The sequence below is a fragment of the Symphodus melops genome (genome assembly GCF_947650265.1).
Source record: "Symphodus melops genome assembly, chromosome: 16".
Taxonomy (NCBI): Eukaryota; Metazoa; Chordata; class Actinopteri; order Labriformes; family Labridae; genus Symphodus; species Symphodus melops.
The window spans coordinates 20,355,017-20,374,358 of NC_136706.1; the positions used below are offsets into that span (position 1 = coordinate 20,355,017).

The 19,342-nt window shown below is 43.6% G+C and overlaps 4 protein-coding genes across 5 annotated transcripts in view; 1 reads left to right on the top strand and 3 right to left on the bottom strand.

Moving 5' to 3' along the window:
- LOC306837362 (growth arrest and DNA damage-inducible protein GADD45 gamma-like) overlaps positions 1 to 6,643 on the top strand; it is a 60,099-nt gene extending 53,456 nt beyond the window's left edge. Inside the window, exons 2-4 of the mRNA XM_079365011.1 lie at positions 4,816 to 5,237; positions 5,353 to 5,560; positions 5,673 to 6,643. Of these exons, the coding sequence (XP_079221137.1) occupies positions 5,095 to 5,237; positions 5,353 to 5,560; positions 5,673 to 5,786 (465 nt within the window). The 5' untranslated portion in view covers positions 4,816 to 5,094 and the 3' untranslated portion in view covers positions 5,787 to 6,643. The remainder of the gene's footprint in view (positions 1 to 4,815; positions 5,238 to 5,352; positions 5,561 to 5,672) is intronic.
- Positions 426 to 2,985, bottom strand: LOC306836616 (growth arrest and DNA damage-inducible protein GADD45 gamma-like; the record flags this gene model as incomplete). The annotated part of the gene is made up of 4 exons (XM_079363792.1): positions 2,941 to 2,985; positions 1,016 to 1,129; positions 688 to 895; positions 426 to 575 (listed from the first exon to the last, which is right to left on the bottom strand). Exons 2-4 carry the CDS (start codon positions 1,114 to 1,116, stop codon positions 426 to 428), a joined length of 459 nt encoding a protein of 152 aa, XP_079219918.1. The 5' UTR covers positions 1,117 to 1,129; positions 2,941 to 2,985.
- A 605-nt stretch (positions 6,644 to 7,248) lies between the features above and the next one.
- On the bottom strand, positions 7,249 to 12,234 carry nim1kb (NIM1 serine/threonine protein kinase). The gene is made up of 4 exons (XM_079364078.1): positions 11,773 to 12,234; positions 10,918 to 11,219; positions 10,120 to 10,388; positions 7,249 to 8,453 (listed from the first exon to the last, which is right to left on the bottom strand). The coding sequence occupies exons 2-4, from the start codon at positions 11,189 to 11,191 to the stop codon at positions 7,692 to 7,694; spliced, it is 1,305 nt and encodes a 434-aa protein (XP_079220204.1). The 5' UTR covers positions 11,192 to 11,219; positions 11,773 to 12,234; the 3' UTR covers positions 7,249 to 7,691.
- Positions 12,235 to 13,338: 1,104 nt separating this feature from the next.
- ccdc152 (coiled-coil domain containing 152) lies at positions 13,339 to 18,332 on the bottom strand. 2 transcript variants are annotated; one of them, XM_079364083.1, is made up of 8 exons: positions 18,222 to 18,332; positions 17,822 to 17,927; positions 17,118 to 17,186; positions 16,893 to 16,957; positions 15,987 to 16,122; positions 15,606 to 15,733; positions 15,179 to 15,292; positions 13,339 to 14,065 (listed from the first exon to the last, which is right to left on the bottom strand). In XM_079364083.1, the coding sequence occupies exons 1-8, from the start codon at positions 18,282 to 18,284 to the stop codon at positions 13,937 to 13,939; spliced, it is 810 nt and encodes a 269-aa protein (XP_079220209.1). In that variant the 5' UTR covers positions 18,285 to 18,332; the 3' UTR covers positions 13,339 to 13,936. The 2 variants fall into 2 exon arrangements, with proteins under 2 accessions (XP_079220209.1, XP_079220210.1); XM_079364084.1 differs by having other exon boundaries at positions 18,200 to 18,255.
- Positions 18,333 to 19,342: the final 1,010 nt, after the last annotated feature.

Genomic DNA, 19,342 nt, shown 5'->3' on the forward strand with positions numbered 1-19,342 from the left:
AAGTGGGAAACATTTCCGCTGATTGCAACTGTTGTTATGTTGCTCAGCAAAGAAGCCATCTTTAAAAAGTCCTTTTAAAAACGCCTCTTTCTCAGCACCGCTTCTTCTCCTGCTGCGCGTGCTTACAAGATGCGACTTTTGCTCTGTGGGTGCCACAGGACGCAGAACTCGCTTCTCCTTCCTCTCCAAACCTCATCCGCACAAAGAATGAGGGTCGATGAGTCGCTCTTGTGGCATACCTTGACCTCATTTCACATAAGAATGAGAGTCATCTTGGCATGGACGGGACAAGAGGCGACGAATCACGGGGGCCACTCGGGCCGGCGCCGTGCTGCCTGGACGGGAATCCTCCTCAGGAGTATCCAGGGATGAGCAGAAACAGGGTCATCCTGTTCATTAGGATGAGTATTTCCAGATAAGAAGCTTCACAGCATCTGAGCAAGAGAGGAGCCGAGTCCCAGATCAACGCTCGGGAGGCTGATCTCGGGAACCCAGTCGTTCAGACGACGACTCTCCTCACAGAACAGGTGCAGCTTCTCCAGAGCGGGGTCCTTCCAAGACCCTTCAGCTGGGTTCTGTTCACACGAGAGAAGAAAAGCAGAGTTAGACACACGTTTCTTTCACTATACTTCAATATCTGTCTGATGATTCCGAAGAATAAAACGTCTGTAGCAGAGCTCTACATACCGTGATGAGGACGCAGTGAGCATCTTCAAGTTGCTCGGCCTTGTCTCCAACAATCTCAGCCAGACGTTGCATGTCGCTCACTCGGACGATGCTGATGTCGTTGTCAAAGCAGAAGGACTGGATGAGGGTGAAGTGAATCTGCAGAGCGATGTCACACTCAAACTCCTCATCCACGGCCAGGACGCAGAAAGACACGCTGTCCGGGTCACTGTGGAGTCAAAGAAAAATCACTTGTGGTTAGCTGCTGTTCAGTGTTGATCATGTTGTATTTCAGGGAGAAGGCGAAGTCAAATTGAAGATATCTTTTTTTTTTTTCAGCTTTACTTACTCAGTCATGATTTTTGCGCTCTCGTAGACTCCGACAGTGAGTTGATCCTCGTTCTGGGCACAGAGCAGAGCTTCCTTCAGAGATTTTCCAGGAGACTGCATGGTGATACTTCAGCTGAGATGTGATCAGAAAGTCCAGAGAAGAGAGTTTGTGCTAATTTCAAGAATCAGCCGGCTTTTATACTGCAGAGCCGGCACACGCTCACCCTCTGATTCGCTGTCAGGGACACAATGGCTACAACAGGCCTGCAGCCCCGCCCCACCCTCTGGGACGCGTGCCTATAGAAAGTCTTAGAAAGTTGGGGGCAGCTTTGGTTGAAAGGATCAGAAGTAGAAACTCTCTGACCTCTAAATGATTCTTTCAGCTTAAAGAAATAATAGAACCACACAGGAAGACCAGACTGCTGTCGTCAAAGTCCTCAAAGTTCTGCAAGAATAACAGCAACCAATAACTCCCATTCAAAGCAGGAGCATCCACTTCAGAAGCTTCTCCAGGTTTACATCTACACAACTTACCATGGCTGAACAGTTTGCAAACCATGCAAAAGTTTGATCGTTTTTTTGTGTGCAGGTTTGACATAACAGGAAGCTGATTATTTTCCAGGTATTTAGAAATCAATGAATTGACCCCAAAAATCATGTCTCTAATGTTCTTTAGTTTGCAGTATTTTGTGTAAATCAAATAAGGTATTTTCAAAAGGACTTAGTTTAGACTCTCTTCAACTTTAAACATGTGAATCCCCGTCTACTTACGAGGAACTTTCAGTTACTGAGTGGTGATCTCACATCGTGCAGTATGCAGAGTAAATGTTCAATCTCATGACTTTTCGAGGTAACTTTTAGGTAAGACAACTTTTAAAAATCTGCTGATGCTGAAGCCCCGATGAAGGCCACAAGCCGAGACGAGTCCATCTCATTTGTTAATAAAGTTGACCTTCATACCTACAAGTGTTGCTGGAGCATTTTGACCTCTTTAAGAATCTGATTTTGTGCAGACATGAGCAGAAGTCGATGAGTAACTGCACTACTAAAGAGACACATTTCCAAATCAGACCTAAAATGATAGTGTGTATCAAAAAAATATATATATATATAACAAAGCAGAAGGTTACCTTTCAGCAATATTTATTTCAGAAGAAAGAACTTTCACTGAATTATAATTCTTTCAATGTTCACCTCCAAATAAAAGGTCTGAGTTCCATATTATTATTATATTTATGTGTACATACATTATGTGTATGTTGAGCATTTATTCACGCAGAAATGGCCAACAAGTTTAAATACATTTTGTTAATGTTGAATAAAACCTGTATGGTGGGACAGTATCATGAGTCCTATCACTGTCTAAAACCGTAAATGATGGAATAAAGTGTTTTGGTATTCAGTTGTTAAAAACGTGTGCATGCTTTAGTTTGAATCTTTTTTTAAGCGTCACACGTTTAAAATATCAGGCTTTTTATTGACACTGGATGTCAGACCAACTTTTCCAACTCATGACCAGTTTCACTACATCAAGTGTTTTTTGTTGATTAGACAGTGGCACGCGCCGCTGCTTTGCATGCGTAAAAGGCAGACCTCACTTGAGGCGCGTGGCATCTGTAGATGCCTGCATTATCTGCTTTATCTCTCTGCCTGCATCACTCTCCATAGCAACTGAGAGATACCATCTGTCCCCGGGGAGGGCTGAAGGGAGGGAGGGGTGGACAAAGGAAGTCAGGCAGCACCTGCTGGGCGTGATGGCATTGTGTCCAATATGATTTTTACGTTTTTAGGTTAAACAAGATCAGAGCGCAGAAGTGTAGCTTATCTCAACTCGTGTTTGTTGGTCTACCTGTTAGCTCACAGTGGCTTGCATAATCAGTAAGATCTGAAAGAAGTGCCAAACTTTATTATTTTGTTGTAGAATCCAAAGCCATTTGAACTCACCAGAAGCCAAACATAAACCTCGTATCCTGCAGCTTCAGACACGATCCATCCTTACAAAGAGTTTAAGGCACTTACTGCGCCGCCGCAGGTCACCAGAAAGGAGCTTTGAGCACCAACACCTGTCGCGCGTTGCCGGGGAGGCCTCCATGTGGCAGATGTGCTTCTGCAACAATAGGTCGGTATCGATTTGCACGCGCCTGCCCTGTGGCAACACAAGCTGATCCTTCCTAAAACAGCTCAATGCTTGAGTCTCTATCAGCTGGATCCAAATCAAACATTGGACCAAATATTTAAGCCTCACGGCCAGCTGATGGGCTGATGAGTTTGCAGCACGCGCACAGAAACTGAAAGTGATGTAAATAAATAAACGATGTGTTGCTGCTGTGTGCAGATAAGAGTTGTGATGGTCAAAACACACTTCGACTATTCTTGTGCGTGTTTACAGCTCAAACTGAAAGTAAGTTTTATCTGCTACAAAGTCTGCGTCGTTTGCAAGATAACACTTTTCATTGTGAAAGTTTAGACTATAAGCGCGTCTCTTTGGCATTGAAATTTAATCAAAACTCAGACAACAGACGGGCGAATGTGGAGACTTGTGGACAAAAGAGCGGCGCGCCCCAGGGTCGAGGTTGACCTGGGTTTAGGAGAGAGGAGAGGGGGGGCTCCTCATAGCGACAGTTCTCCATCTGCCGCTCTGCCCAAAGCAGAACAATAGCGCTGAATCAATCATCGCCAACCTGTGTCTCCGGCACCACCTCTCCCCTCCAACCCCCACCTCTTCTACGCAGCAGTGGCAGCAGGCCTGACCTAATGCAAGATGTGTTTGAAATTATTATGCAGATAGATTAAAAGCATATAAGCACGAGCTGTGGGGAGTGCATGTCTCTATGAGTGGAGTAGCTGGAAGAGAACCGTGCGTAAACGGCTCGCCGTGCGTAAAAGTCATCTAAAATAATGGAAAACTGAGAAAATCTAATTTATTAGTTTTTTAGGTTGACTGAAAACCATTTACTTACAAAAACGACCAGTAATGCACGAGATGCACGGGGAAGTCGTGAAGCATAAACGTTGAGACTGTACAAGTTGTGTTGTGTGAGAAAGTGAACGAAACTTTGTGGCAGGTTCTTTTATTTATCAATTTAAAATGTGAACAAATGAGGACATTGGGTGAAAATATTTACAACACACTGGAAACAAAAGTGCAATCAACTTTTAAAGTTCTCTGACAGAATGCTGTCTGTGTGGCCCCTGAACTCCCCAGAGTAAATAAATAAACCCCGAGCGAGGATTTTCAGGACAGCTGATAGCCACGTGGTTCGCGTGGGCCAGAGGCGCAGATTGCGCAGCAAGCACAGCGTTCTGGCACGCGCTGGTCATTTGCATGTGTATAGTCCGCCGTGATAATAGAGGGCTTCTAGTGCACAATGGGGCCGTTTTTATGGCCAGCCTCTAGTCCACAGATGGCATCATCCACCTGCCCTTTCTCTCTGCTGCTGGGGGAGAGAGAGCAGAGGGGGATGGGCGAGTCACACTTTCTCTATTTTGATGCTGAAAAAACTATTTGTAAAAGTTTAGATTAAAACAACTGAAGTAAGTTGTGTTGTGTTTTTCGTGTTGTGTTCATTTGCAATGTTTTTGTAAACTAAAAAGTAGCTTAACAGGTTAACAGTGCGCTGTATAGTTGTATCCTTTTCCACAAAGTAAACAAGCAGCTGTGCATCTTCAGAAGCTCTTAGAAATGCATGCGAAGTGCAACCAATGTCCATCATGCAAACCATTCCTCATACACTGTGACTGTGTTTTGTTTTCTCTTATGTGCACTAAAGTGTTGCAAAGGGAGCAAAGTTTTATTTTTTTTAATGAAGCTATTTTTAGTTTCAGTCCAGCCTGCTGCTGCTCTGAGGGGGAGCGTGCGCGGCTCGATGACCCCCATCAATCTGCCACGAGCCAGACTGGGACAAAAGCATTATCATACCAATACACCATTCAGCCTCAGCCAATCAGAGGGCAGCGCTTTCTCTTCGCCGCACGAGCTGAAGAGTATATAAGAGGGAGGCTGCAGATCTCAAATCACTCTGCACCCTTTACGGATTTGCTCACCGAACAAACTCTCATATCTCTTCCTTTGCGGAATTATCTCACTTCACCTTCATCATGACTCTTGAGGAAGTTCTGATCCAGAAACCCGCCGAGCGTGCCCAGTGCACCGGCCAAGCCCTGGAGGAGGTCCTGGTGTCCGCTAAGGACAACGACTCCCTCACCGTCGGCGTCTACGAGTGCGCTAAAGTTATGAACCTGTAAGTATGACTTTCTCTACTGAACATGTGGTTTACTACACTTTTAACTAAATGGAGCTGTTTGAAATATTTTTGAATGAAATCTCACGAGCCTTTTTTTTTTTTGACTCCTCAGTGACCCGGACAGCGTGTCTTTCTGCGTCCTGGCCGTGGATGAGGAGTTTGAGTGTGACATCGCTCTGCAGATTCACTTCACCCTCATCCAGTCCTTCTGCTTTGACAACGACATCAGCATCGTCCGAGTGAGCGACATGCAACGTCTGGCTGAGATTGTTGGAGACAAGGCCGAGCAACTTGAAGATGCTCACTGCGTCCTCATCACGGTATGTAGAGCTCTGCTACAGACGTTTTATTCTTCGGAATCATCAGACAGATATTGAAGTATAGTGAAAGAAACGTGTGTCTAACTCTGCTTTTCTTCTCTCGTGTGAACAGAACCCAGCTGAAGGGTCTTGGAAGGACCCCGCTCTGGAGAAGCTGCACCTGTTCTGTGAGGAGAGTCGTCGTCTGAACGACTGGGTTCCCGAGATCAGCCTCCCCGAGCGTTGATCTGGGACTCGGCTCCTCTCTTGCTCAGATGCTGTGAAGCTTCTTATCTGGAAATACTCATCCTAATGAACAGGATGACCCTGTTTCTGCTCATCCCTGGATACTCCTGAGGAGGATTCCCGTCCAGGCAGCACGGCGCCGGCCCGAGTGGCCCCCGTGATTCGTCGCCTCTTGTCCCGTCCATGCCAAGATGACTCTCATTCTTTATGTGAATGAGGTCAGGTATGCCACAAGAGCGACTCATCGACCCTCATTCTTTGTGCGGATGAGGTTTGGAGAGGAAGGAGAAGCGAGTTCTGCGTCCTGTGGCACCCACAGAGCAAAAGTCGCATCTTGAAGCACGCGCAGCAGGAGAAGAAGCGGTGCTGAGAAAGAGGCGTTTTTAAAAAGGACTTTTTAAAGATGGCTTCTTTGCTGAGCAACATAACAACAGTTGCAATCAGCGGAAATGTTTCCCACTTTCCAGAATTGTCTTAATTCTCTAAAGGTTTCACTTTAGAAGTTTAACAATGACAACAAATACATAATTTAAAATCTTAAAAAAAAAAAAAGAAGAATAAAATAAAGTCAGCTCTCTAAAGGTTTCACTTTAGGAAACGACTGGATTAAGTTAATGTTAAAAAAAAAAAGAAATTGTATTTTTAGACTCTTGATTCTATAGAAAACTGAATTGTAAACAAAGTGATCAGATATGTTTTGATCCTGTTGAAAAAAAATTGGAGAAAAGAAACGTATTTATATCTGACATATCTGAAGAATGTGTTGGAGATTTTTTAAAATGTGAAAAAAGATCAATAAAACTTTCAAAATATACTTTTTTGTGACTTGTTTTAACTTTTCCTAAAACAAATGTTTGAGCCTAAGTTTTGTATGCGTGTGTTTGGGTGTTGATGGGTCAGGGAGGAGGAGGAGGGGGGGGGGGGGGGGGATGAAACTAACAAAAGTGTAAAACTCAGCAGATTTGCATGGAAGGCGCTAAGGCCTGTCATCTGTTGTATTAAAAAAAACCTCCGCGGTCCCTCCTCCAGCAGAACTCATCTGCATGTGTATAGAGCAGCGCACAATAGCGGAGCTCCGGGCCTGTCAGCTCCAGCGGTCCGGACAGAGCGCCTATTGTCTGTCCTGCAGATGTCTCCGCAGCCACGCCGCGCCATCTGCCGCTCCCTGCAGGTGGGGGTCGGGCAGAGCTCGGGTGGGAGGAGCCGTGGGGGTCAGTCAGTTTACAGTGCCAGAGGGGGGCAGCCGAGTTGGGTCTGGCTGGTTTGGACCGGTTTGGGTGATGATTAGGGGTCCCGAGTATCATCTGGTGTCCTGCCAGCTGCTGTCGGGATTGTTGTTTACTCGCACGCTCTTCGTGAAACTTTGGTAAACAGGCCACAAAGAGGGGAGATCAGCTCTGTCTGGGTGCAGCCCGCAGCACCTGCTCTGTGCTATAACAAAAGAGTCTACGTGACGCAGCAGCTTTCTTTGCACAACTTTATTTAGTGAATACACTCAAAGTCTCTCGCAGAGGTAGAGGGCGGCTAAAAACACACATCATGCAAAGATTCAATCAGGTGCACAAAGGAGTGTTGCGTAGCAGTTTTAGTCACAAAATCAATGCAGGTTTGTGATCACATCATTTGCAAACTAAGTGTTTCTAGGCTGCTTGGTCCAGGAAACAAACAAAAAAACATTGTGATTATTGTTTTAAATAGTGATAGTAAATAAAACGTTTGCAAAATATGTGTCATTATTTCTTGCAATTCATCTCAGCAGGCACTTACACATGACTCAGGCTATTCCAAAAAGGTGCATGGAAAAAATGACAAACACAAATGTATCAAAAGTTTTTTGATGCTAAAAGTCACTTTACCATAATATAAAAGAAGTGTGTATAAAACCATGCCTGTCTCGAGCAGTCTGTTATGAAAGCACACAGAATTTGGAGGTGTGTCTGAGGCCCCTGTAGGCCCGGAGCCCCTCCCTCTTGGGGTCCCTCACCATCCCCCGGACCACTGGGGGGGTGTCATAGCCCCTCCTCTTCTGGGCCCGGTGCAGCAGGATACGGTACACCCCGGTGACAGGGCTGCGGCTCTCAGTGAGTGGATTGTTCCTCAGGTGCTCTGAGGTGAGGCCCAGCTCCTCCAGCAGGCCCCTGACCTCCTCCTCCACCTCCTCCTCCAGATCCCCGCGATCCAAGTCCAGCAAGCTCTGCAGAGGGCTCACTGGCTCGGGAGGCACCAACGACCAGGGAAACTCCACAGGTAAGAGCCAATCACAGCCCAGCATCTGGTCAATGGCGTAGCGCTCGGAGGGGACCGCTTTCAAGATGCCCTTGATGAGCCTCTGGCAGGGGCCGGGCACCCAAGGGGGCACGGTGTAAGCGCAATCGATGATGGAGCGCCGGAGCTTTCCCATAGTCTCAGCACGGAACGGCATAGAGCCAGTCACCATGAAGAAAAGCAGGACCCCCATGGCCCACACGTCCACCAGGGGGCCCACGTAGTACTCGTCCTTGAAGAGCTCCGGGGCGGCGTACGGGGGAGAGCCGCAGAAGGTGTCGAGGGTGTCGTTGCGGTTCGAAACTCGCGTGCTGAATCCAAAGTCGGCCACCTTCACACAGTCACTGCAGGTGAACAGAACGTTCTCGGCCTTCAGGTCTCGGTGAATGATGTTGAGATTGTGCTGCAGATGTCAAAACATACAAGCTGTTGTTAGCCATGTTGATAATTATTGATCTGACATGATCTGTGGAGGTTTTTTTAATCATTTTAATACTTTAACTTCTCAGCTCGGCCTTCTCTGCGTCACACACAAGTGACTAAACACAATTTAAATCACAACAGTTTTATAAGACATCAGGACATTAAAGTGAAAACGAATGTTTGTGATTCTAAGGAGTCCTTTAATAGACTTTTTAAGTCAAATCTGTGAACTGTTCATTGTTACAATACAATGTAGTTTAATTTTTAAAGCGTCATTTTTCATTCCTCAGAGTTCGTTAACTGGATGTTATTTATTTAAGTACTTGCTTAAAACCTGACAAAGTTTGTTGCTTTTGGACTCAGATGTTTTGGTTTGACGTTTCAGGGGTAATGAAGTGATACAGAAATGCAATGAGCTTATTCTCTTAAAGAATCAAAAACAAATCAGACTAAAGCTGAGTAATTAACCAGAACAGCTTCCTGCGACCAGTGCTGTGGCTGAACCAAATACTGGACAACTTGGCCTGGTGTGAGAAGCTGACATTGATGTTCGGGTTTGAAAAGTGAAGCCAGTGCAGAAGTGCCACGAAGCTGATGTCCTCACGTCCAGCAGGGGGCAAAAAGCAAGTCTAAGCAGATGGACAAAACAACTGCACCTTTCACTTGATTTAATAAGAGAGTGAAGTTAAACAGAGTAAAAGTACTTTACAATCGTTCAAGCACGATGTCCATCTCATAAATGTTGTATCCTATAAAGACTAAAACGGACAACAAGCAGAGTATACTTCAGGGTGGAGGAACCCTTGATACAATCCTTAAGTGACCTGATGTCTTTCTAGTCGTTGAGTTGTTTTGTACAAACTGACACAGAGGAGTATTGTTTTCATTTAAAGTCTTTCACGCTATGAGAGCTGACGACATGGCACAAAAACAAAAGTCCCCTGCAGTTTTTTTTTTTTTTTTCAACAGTTTGTCCTCAGACTTGGTCACTGATAAACTCACAGCCGACAAACCTCTCTGACCTCTTTATAGTCGTTACTATTTTCACACACACGTCACAAACAAGATTAAGCCATGACTTCATTTGATTAAACCGGGGAGTTTCCTCCTGTGACGTCAACAAATCTGCTTTCCAAAAAGGTCTGCAGACATCTTCTCCCTCCTTAGATTGCTACATGGTGATTGGTCGTTTTGTAAATATTCAACTTGCTGCAATACAATGAATAGACCTTAAATACTTGCACATTAAGCTTTGCTATTTCAGAGATTTTATTTGTTATTTTATCTGTACTTACCAGTTGTGACGATGTTTGTTAAAGGCTGGTTTACTGAAAAGGGTCAATTCAGAATCTTGATAGTACTGATGTAACATAATATGTACGATAACGCATTGAAGCAAACCAAATGGTTTTTGGTTTCCGTTTATTTATTTACTCACTTTGAACACTAGGTGGAGATATTTAGGTCAGGTGGCATAGTCATGTGTTTCATGGGTGAACAGGAAGTTGGTGGCATATGTGGAGGGAACGTACGATTTCTTACAATTAAAATCTCTGCAACAGTCATTCATCACTGTAAATCATCTCCACGGATTGTTCTTCGATAACTTAATGTGTTTATTTTTAGATAAATCTTTTGTTACTTACCATATATTTGATGGCCGACAGGATCTGGGCGAAGGTGATCTTGCAGGTGTTGTCAGACAGTTTCCCCTCGGTGCAGATCCGGTTGTGGAGGTCTCCTCCTCCTGCGTACTCTAGTACCAGGTAGAGGCGGCTCGGCGTGTCCACCACCTCGTACAAACGCACCACGTTGGGGTGCTGGAGGGACTCCATGCTGCTGATCTCTCTGGAGAGGAGCCGCTGGGCCTGATGGTCCAACCTGGTCTTATCCAGGATCTTTATCGCCACTTTGTCTGAAGGGAGGGAAGATGGAAACACATCAAGAGTACAGTGTGCATGATGAAAGTGAGGAGCTGACAGTACAGTTCATTAGAGTTCAGCAAAGGGTCGCGTTTGGAGTCGGTTTCTGCCCACGTTGATTTGTTAAACTTGAGATTTGTTTTTTTTAAATAAAGTTAATAACTACCCCTTGTGTGTGAGTTGTGCGTGCAAATGCAATGTGAGTGAAAAACAGAGTCAGTTAAAAAACAAATACAAAGGGGATCAGGCTTTAGATCTGATATGTCAGAGAGTTACAGAGATGGACCGAGTTTGTGTCTCAGCGTCACAACAGCTCTGTATAAATGAAGGTATATTTTATAATTTATTCTGTTTTTGAACAGCCTTCAGTTCAATCCTGTATTTCCTGCTGAAGCACATCTGTGTCCTTAAACTAACCCTCAAGGTGTCCCGTGTCTTGCTCATGTTGTGAATCAATTGAAGTTGGCCAACAATGAAACAAAAAGTGAATGTGAGGGACAGTGTGATAGCACGCCCTCCTACCTTTACTCAGAGCGTTGAAAGCCATTTTGACCCTGGAGAAGGTCCCACTGCCGATCTCCCCTCGCACCTTGTAGAAGCCCACCCTGCGGCCGATGATGAGCTCCTTGATGGTCTTCTCATCCTTGCACAGGGCCGTGGTGAGCTTCTGCAAGGGGGTGAGGCGCGGCTCAACGTCAGCATCCTCGTCCTCGGGGCCGAATTCAGAGCTGTCCGTCAGACTGTAATGGCTGTGGTGGATTTTGGCACGGGGCACTTTGTACTGGGCTCCTGGCATGTTTGCAGCAGGCTGGGGATGAGGTCATCTTTGCAAACACAATATTGTCATTAGGGTCTAGAAGATATTTCTTCAGCATTTGTAATCCTTTATATGAACATTTCTTACACAGCCTGCTGTTCTTACTATTTCATCGAGGACATTCGTCATTAATTTCATTCCTTTTTTTTTTTTAATCACCCTTATTGATTTTCTGATTTAGACTTTTCCTTCCTATTTCTTTACATGATTCTAAAAACACTTTTTGTACTTCCATGGCATGAAGGCCATCCTCAATCACAATCAAATATAAAGGCTGACATTACTCTGTGAATTATAATGCTTAATATGAACTCTTTTAACAAGGTGAACCCCTGAATCCTAATGTGGTCACTATTTAAAACACGCTTCCTCCGCTGCTTCAGTGCTTAATCGTTGTCAAGGCAACATAAACATATTTCAATCTAAATCCTGCAACACATCTAACAGTGACTGCACAATAGATACGAGGCATGGAACCCTAAATGTTTGCAATGACACAAAAGAGATGCATCATAAAAACCCGAACCCAAAACATATAAAACAAGATTATCGTCTCTTACCAAGTGTCCAAAGTGCTGCTCTGCATTAATTCACAGCTGTAGAGTCCATTAGCGTCCCCCGACACAATCACAGGACTCTCCTGGCCCAGCAGGAACCAGACAGATGAACTTCTCTCAATTACATGCTGAAATGTGTTTGTACCAAAAATCCTTTCGGACAGCTGGATCCTTGTGGGCAAAAAAACCTCGCCGTCACAGTGTCCTTCTCTGTCCCCACTATCAGACTACTGAGCCCTGATGACCAGGAAGGAGCACAAGAGGTGAAGGGGGTGGGCGTTTGAGCCGCCCGTCAAGTGGACAGTCTCCTCCTCACTGAGTGACGAAGGATAACTGGTGTCATGACTTCTAATCCCGTTGTGATTTAAGCCTGTCCCAGTCACTCCAACGGTTAACATCAAATCAGACTGGCAAAAAAAAATGAATCAAAGGATGATGAAACAGACTAAAAATGTTCACGTCTTTGTACCTTGTAACTCTTTGGTTTGCACGTCAAGCAGAGCATGATTGTATGACACCAAAGCCTGTGTTTTGCAGCCGAGGTCGATCTCTTGGCTTTTGTGCAGGTGATATGTTATGCAACGGTATTACCCAATGTTCCCATAGAGATTAGCTGCCTGTCCTGTGTGGGCTGGCAGAGCAGCACACTTAAAGAGATTAAAGACCACGACGTCAACGGCAGGCACAGCGTCTTTTCATTCAGGTGTGTTCTCCCTGTGAGGAGCAATCAGAGAACATCATTCAGGTCTGGTGTTGATCTGCTGTAATCGCCCGATCAGTACCTCGACTTTTACCTTCCCTGGACGCCCTGCAAACTGTTAAACCGTTAGTAACAAGGGACTGCTGAGCACCAATCTTAAAGTAATGTTCCTCTTTGTTTCACCAGGAAGCAGTGATACGTTATTTTTTTGGACGATATGCTTTGAATATTTGACTCCACTTTGAATGAACTATGTCTCAATCTTCATACAGTAGAGCCTAAACATATGTTCAAGTAACCATCACACATAAGAAAAGAAGCTAAATCCTCACATTTGAGAATTTATAAGGAGAGGATATTTACTACACGTTAGCTCAGGGGCTAAATTATTCCCTGGTCTTCCTGGTTTTGTTTTTTTTGCATTTCATTTACACGTTGTAGAGGATGTTGTCAGAAGTATGCAGCATAAAAGGATCTAGGAAGTAGAGTTGTAGTACTTGATTTCGGTCTTGGTCTTAAGACCGGTCCTTAAAGGTCTCGGTCTCGTTTCGGAATCAAAAGCATTTTGACTCCATGTGGACTCTGTATTTTAGATCAACACCACGGCTGACTTGTTATTGATGTTTTTCCACATCATATCTGTGATTAAAATGAAAACTATATTTTGTTGTTTCTTTCCTACGATTACGACTGCAACCTTTCAGCTGTTACGGTCCTAAGTGAGTGACACGCCCCCTGCACATATAGACCCGGTCTCTGTCCCTGAATGTCTCTGTCTCTGACCGGTCTGATCTCAGGTATGTCTTGGTCTCGATAGGTCTTGACGAGAAAGTCGGTACAAATCAGTCTAATCAAAGATTAGAGTAAGCTCAATGAGAAAATATGACTTTTCATTTTCTTTAACATCAACAAAAGGAAATCTCTGAACACAGATTACAGAAGAGAAAAGAGCATATTAGAAATCTAACTCTAAGCAGTCAACAGATTCTTCACTCTTTGAATGAATGAAATCAGATTTAAAGGATTGATTCTTTGAATGAGCCAGGCCTTCAGGCTCCCACATCCTCTCCCAAGGGCGTCTCTCCTGCGTCTGCACTGCTCCCTCCCTCCCTCCCTCCCTCCGTCCGTCGCTCCCATCTAATTGGATTAAAGCCTTACACAGGGCTCCAGCATGTGTTCAGAATGTGCTCGCTTCACACTGGTCACCTGCAAGCAGCGTGATGAGACTGCAAATCTCATCATGAATGACTGTACAACAAAAAAGGCTATAATAAAAAACTTCTGTAAAAGATGTCGACTTCCTCAACTCTGAGGAAGCCTCTGCTTCGAAATGAAACTAAAATATCAATCTAGAAATATAACTCTAGAAATGTCAAAACTCTTGAGTCTTCCCTTCCCGCTGAGAGGTCAGAAGATTGGTGCACCCACAGAGCCGGGAGGTCGGCCGCTCGTTAGCTTCCAAACAAACTAGATCTTTCTCCTCTTTAGAGGGTTAACATGGTGGCCTCCGACACGCTGGTTCTCTTCCAGCTCTTTGATTCTGTGACGCAAGACCTCAATCTCTCTGTTCTTCTCCTCCTGGAAGAACTGCAGCTTCTGAAAACACACGCATACACACACACACAGTTAATCCACAAATGAACACAGACACACTAGAAAGAGGAGCTACAAAGTTACAGTTTGCTCTTAACAGACATGACGCACACGACCTACAAAAACACAACCCACTTACTTTAAATGTGATTTGTGATTCTTGCCAACTAGGAAACGATGTCAGACTGAATGTTTAGAGGCGCTATGGTTGTAAAATTGATGGTAAGTGCAAACACATTTTTATTTATTTTTTTTGCTCTGGGCAATTCAACTTCTAAGACACAGTATGTCAGCAAGAATTAAAAATCAATCGACGTGTTTAAAATGTGTTTTTCCTTTCTCTGAGGTTTATCGTTCACACCCATCACAAACATGTTTAAGTTTCCATCTGGGTAAAGATGGTGTCTGTGAAGTCAGCTTATCAAGCGTTCAGTATCTCATTCTTCTCCAGGCTGCTTTCTTTTGCAGTCGTCTGATTGAGCGTGTTGGATTTGATGTTGTTGAAGTTGAGAAGTTATTCATCAAACTAAGGGAGCAGGTGGCGGGAGAGAACTTGAACCTGATGACAGCTTGTCGCTGTATGGAGTCATTCAGTCAGTATGAGTCGTGCCTGAACAGCCCGACTTTACAGACTCTCCTGTAGGACCCTGCGTTCATTCACTTTTAGTCTGTGTGGGTAAAAAGCTGTTGCAGACTTCCACATACTTTTTTCTCCTGGTTGGGACGTCACAGTCAGAAACATTTCTTTGCTGATTCGTCATGTTTCCATTATGAACTTACTGTCTACGTATGCAGCTGTCGAGCAGTTCCCTTATTTACAATGGGACCAGTGAAGACATGAAGTTTTTCCCATGTCCATTGTCCAGTGTCAGTCGTACATGCAGAGCATCTGTTATGTGTGCGTGTTTACAAACATGCGTTGTCGTGTGGGTGTAGCTTTACAAAGGTAAACTTATAGGAATCAGAATAGGATGAGACGTTGTGGTTTTATCTTCACCCATGCTCAAAGTGCTGCTTCCACACTGTGAGGTTCACATACACTCCTAATAGAAGCGTGCACTCTGTGGTTAACCTCCTCAGTGAACAAAAAGGGGCTTTTCTGTGTTGGCCTCTCACCCTCTTGAAGACGCTCTGGGGAAGAAGGCTGGAGCCGTGGTGTTGCTGCTGCTGCTGCTGCTGCTGTTGGCTCAACTGAGCCGTACTCTCAACTCTGGCTAACTTGGCACCAAACTGTCGAAACACCAGAGACAACAACAAGCTTACAGAAAGGCCCAAAGTAGCAAAGCAGAGGTCTTCTTAATCTCAGCACTTCCGCTCACTGGAGTTCAACCGTTATCTCACAGCCGACTGCACATCACTTATTAATGTCCTCTATTTGCTTTATTCACATGCATGCTCATGAATAAGTCCTGTACACTTCTCTCAAAGAAGCCAGAGATATCAGTAAACAAAACATTCTATTAATAAGTAAACGTGACGATTTAACGACAGCCTCTTCCGTGCATGGTTTACTAGAAAGGTGTCACCTTTGACTTTTATTTACCTCCATCTGTAACTTGAGGAGCTCGCTCTGCTTCTCTCTCTCCTGCTCCTTCAGCTTCTTCTTCATTTCCTCCAGATCCAGGTCTTTCCTCTCCAGCAGATTCTTCAGCTCAGCATCTTTAGCTTCCACTATTAAAAAAAAAACAGAAAAAAGCCTCAGACACGAGTAACACACAGATGACTCTCTATCACTGCTGGTTTCTCTGCTGGGATGCTGTGAGTTGAATGTCACCTTGCACACGTCTTACTGAAAGACAGTTTGTTTCTGTTTAATGGACATTGTGGGGTATAAATGGGATGTGTAGTCTATGAGCTGCTTCAGAGAGATGACTCTGTGCTTGTGTTATATCTGTGTTCATCCTCTCTTCCTGTGAGGTCTCACTCTGATTGAAAGCCTGCCTGTGGACCTCGTCCACCTCACTCCTGCTCTGCTGTCTCAAAGCCTCTAGCTCCCTCTGGTGTTTCTCTGCTCCTGCTCTCATTTCACCAACCAACCGCTGAACCTCAGCCTCTCCATCCTGAACAAAACACACGGGCATCAAACATTACATTTGGGATTGCTACTTAGTTTAAGGGTTCAATCAAAAACACACTTTCCTAGCAGCGAGAATCACCTGGTGCTTATGGAGTGAACTCTAAAAGAAGCTACAGGTCAACAAGTCAGTGGGTTGTTGCTGTGGGCTGCACGTTGGTATAGTGGTTAGCATTATCACATCATAGCAAGAAGGTTCCTGGTTTGAATCCCTATTCTTTCTAAGAGCATGCATGAGTTCTCCTCGACAGTAAATTCAGCGTAGGTGTGGCTGTAAGTGTGAGTAACAGGTTGACGGGCCGGTTGTGGCTCAGTGGCAGAGTCAGTTGTCTTTCAGCCCAAACATTGGGGGTTCGAGCTCCAGCTCCTGCAGCCACGTGTCCGATGTTTTCATAAAGCAAGACTCCTCTTAACCCTCCTGCTGCTTCAGCGGCTTTGTAAAAATGTGCATGAATGGAAGACTAGAAAAACACTTTACAAGCTTGGATCCATTCACCTTTGTCCTTTACTGTATCTCTGTATTTTTCAGCCCTATGACAGAGACTGGCCACAGATCCAGGATGTGTCCCGTCTCTTGCTGAGATTAACTCCAGCTCCAACAGGTCAAATAGTTTAAATAAAGGATGGGTGGATGATTGTGTTGTTTGAAAGCGACAGAAACTAGGTAGATGCCCACAATAAGTCTGTTTTTAGGAGTGCTATATAGTAATGTTTTTTTTTTTAATTATCATTAATAAACGCTGCCAACAGACTTACCTGAGCTATTCTCTTATTCTGCTGTTCTAGTTCCATCATATGAAACTTCAGTCTGTCATTCTCCGCTGAAACATGAGAGACAATCATACGAGTGAACTTGAACTGAACATTACAACAGCTACAGAATTAAAGTAGCACTGAGAAACTTTCCAAGTCCTTTTGTTGAGTAAATCTGCACCCAACGAGTCGTTAGAAAACATCGACTCAGAGGTTTATGGCCATTACCTCTGAGGTTGATCTGCTCCTGCAGAGTCTGCTGCAGGCTGTTCACCGACGCCAGCAGACAGTCTCGCTCTGCAACAGGTTCGTTAGGTTAGTTTCATCTGTCATATACATTTATAGTGTTCAAAGCAACTCAATAACGGACATGAATTTTATGATACCATAAACCTGTTTGAAGGATTGTACGATATAATAAGTGTATAACACACTATCTGAAGTCATTTGAATATTCATCTGTGTGACACAAGGACTGTATGTTACTGTATACTACTGTAAAGGACTTTGACATGATTAGAGGCATGTGTGGAGTAAACCACATTTAGAGGGACTGCATGTCTTAACCTTTTGTCTGTTCAGCTCACTACGATTCATTTTTCTCCTCAGCTTCAAAAGCCTCTTAAAACTCCTCTAAACAGTTTAAAGGATCTAGTTCTACCTGTAAACTCACTAAGGGGAAAACTTTTTGAATATGTATTAGCCTCTTAAAATGTGTATATTGTTTTTATTATTACCTCATGAAATGTCGAAATGCGTTTTTGCCTGTGTAAAACACTTTGCATTGGTGTCTGAAAGGTGCTATATTAATCAACTTACCTGACTTTACCCTTATAGCCCTGAAACGTCAGTCGTCATTTGTCTAAACCACCAGCAGGGGGAGACATACAACACTAAATCCAGCTTTCAGAAGCAGAACATTAATGACTCACCTTCAGTCAGACTTTTCTCCTTGGCAGCGTTGAATTTCAGGGCTCTGTTGGTATCCTCCAGCATGATCTCTAAAGCATTGTTTTTACTATTTAATTCGGCGATTCCCTGTTTCAAAATAAATAAATGCTTTAAATACACTTCACTTGATAATAACACTTTACCTGTGGCGTGCATCGTATAATAGTTGGCAGATAGCATCATGTTTTAGTGGAGTTTCCATTAAGAGGCAATTTAATTCCACTTAATGTTAACACAGTTTGTGATTTATATGTAGTTGCATTTTTTTTTCATAGATAGAGAGAGAGAGAGAGAGAGAGAGAGAGACAGAGAGAGATAGATAGATAGAACTGTGTGACAGATGGACATTTAAACTTTACCTCACTATAGTGTTAAATTTACCTGCTCCAGTTGAGTCAAAGCCAACAGAAATGTGTCAAGATTCACACGGTTTTCCTTTGTCATTTTTTAAATCCAAGAATAAGCTTTCGACTGCAGCTTAAAAAAAGTTCGTTCATTTAACTCAAAAGCTACACGCTAAACGTCGAAGCTAAAGCTAGTTAGCTAACAAGTCTGACTCTGAACGCACGTGCACGAGCTCCACGACGGCGATCTGAGCTCGTGCGTGGATAAATAATTCACAGCTGGTGTCAATCAATCGATCTATCTTTCAAAGATCTGGGAATAAATTCCTTTCCAATGTATTTCTTCACAAATATGTTGATAAAAGTGTCTTATGAAACATATTTAAAGATGTATCTTTAAATTGGTTGAAGGATTATTAGTATTATTATTTATTGATTTATCTCAAGAAAATCCAGGACAGCTGCTCAAAGTAGCCTACCTCTAACTTTATTGGTAAAAAATTAAAAATGTTAACATCTGCCTAAGGTAACTTAGGGGTCAAACTACGGGTTTGTGTGTGTGCGTTACACCTTTATAAATACACAAGTGAAGACATTTATTCCCAGATTGGCCAAATAAATGATAAAATCCTCTAAAATGTTACCGAAATACACTTTACAAAATGAGAAGGTAAAAGACTGTAGCCTCCTCCGTGTTACATTATCTATAAAGACTCAACATTAGTCAATCATGAGCTCTAAGAAACATTTAGCTAAGGTAGGCTACTTGTGGTAATGAAAAACTCCCTTTAAGAGACAGAAACCTCAAACAGAACCAGACTCATGTTGAACAGGCAGAAACCTGGATCAGAACCAGACTCATGTGGAACAGCCATCTGCTGAAACTTCTCTGGGCTTGGAGAGTGTGATAGAGAAACAGAAGGATAGAGACAAATAGAGCAACGACGACAACAATGAAAAGATAGAAATATAGACTCATAACTGCAATGTCAGTAATAATGGTTCACGTTTGTGATCAAATTTAAGGGCATAGTGTAAACATTTTATTATTGAGCACCTTGAAACTGAGATCTTTAAAGACCAAAGTAACCATTTGAGAATCCAAAGATTCACACCTCCATGATTGTTCTGAAGTAGCAGTGGTAAAACAGACATTCA

What these genes read in the sequence shown, in the direction of transcription:
- nim1kb (XM_079364078.1), bottom strand. Translation starts at nt 11,191, where the DNA reads ATGCCAGGAGCCCAGTACAAAGTGCCCCGTGCCAAAATCCACCACAGC. An exon ending in TTTCAACGCTCTGAGTAAAG is followed by an intron (nt 10,389 to 10,917) that starts GTAGGAGGGCGT and finishes CCCTCCCTTCAG; the next exon opens with ACAAAGTGGCGATAAAGATC. An exon ending in TGTCGGCCATCAAATATATG is followed by an intron (nt 8,454 to 10,119) that starts GTAAGTAACAAA and finishes TGACATCTGCAG; the next exon opens with CACAATCTCAACATCATTCA.
- ccdc152 (XM_079364083.1), bottom strand. Translation starts at nt 18,284, where the DNA reads ATGACAAAGGAAAACCGTGTGAATCTTGACACATTTCTGTTGGCTTTG. An exon ending in GGAGAAAAGTCTGACTGAAG is followed by an intron (nt 17,187 to 17,821) that starts GTGAGTCATTAA and finishes AACCTGTTGCAG; the next exon opens with AGCGAGACTGTCTGCTGGCG. An exon ending in CAGGCAGGCTTTCAATCAGA is followed by an intron (nt 15,734 to 15,986) that starts GTGAGACCTCAC and finishes TTTTTTTAATAG; the next exon opens with TGGAAGCTAAAGATGCTGAG.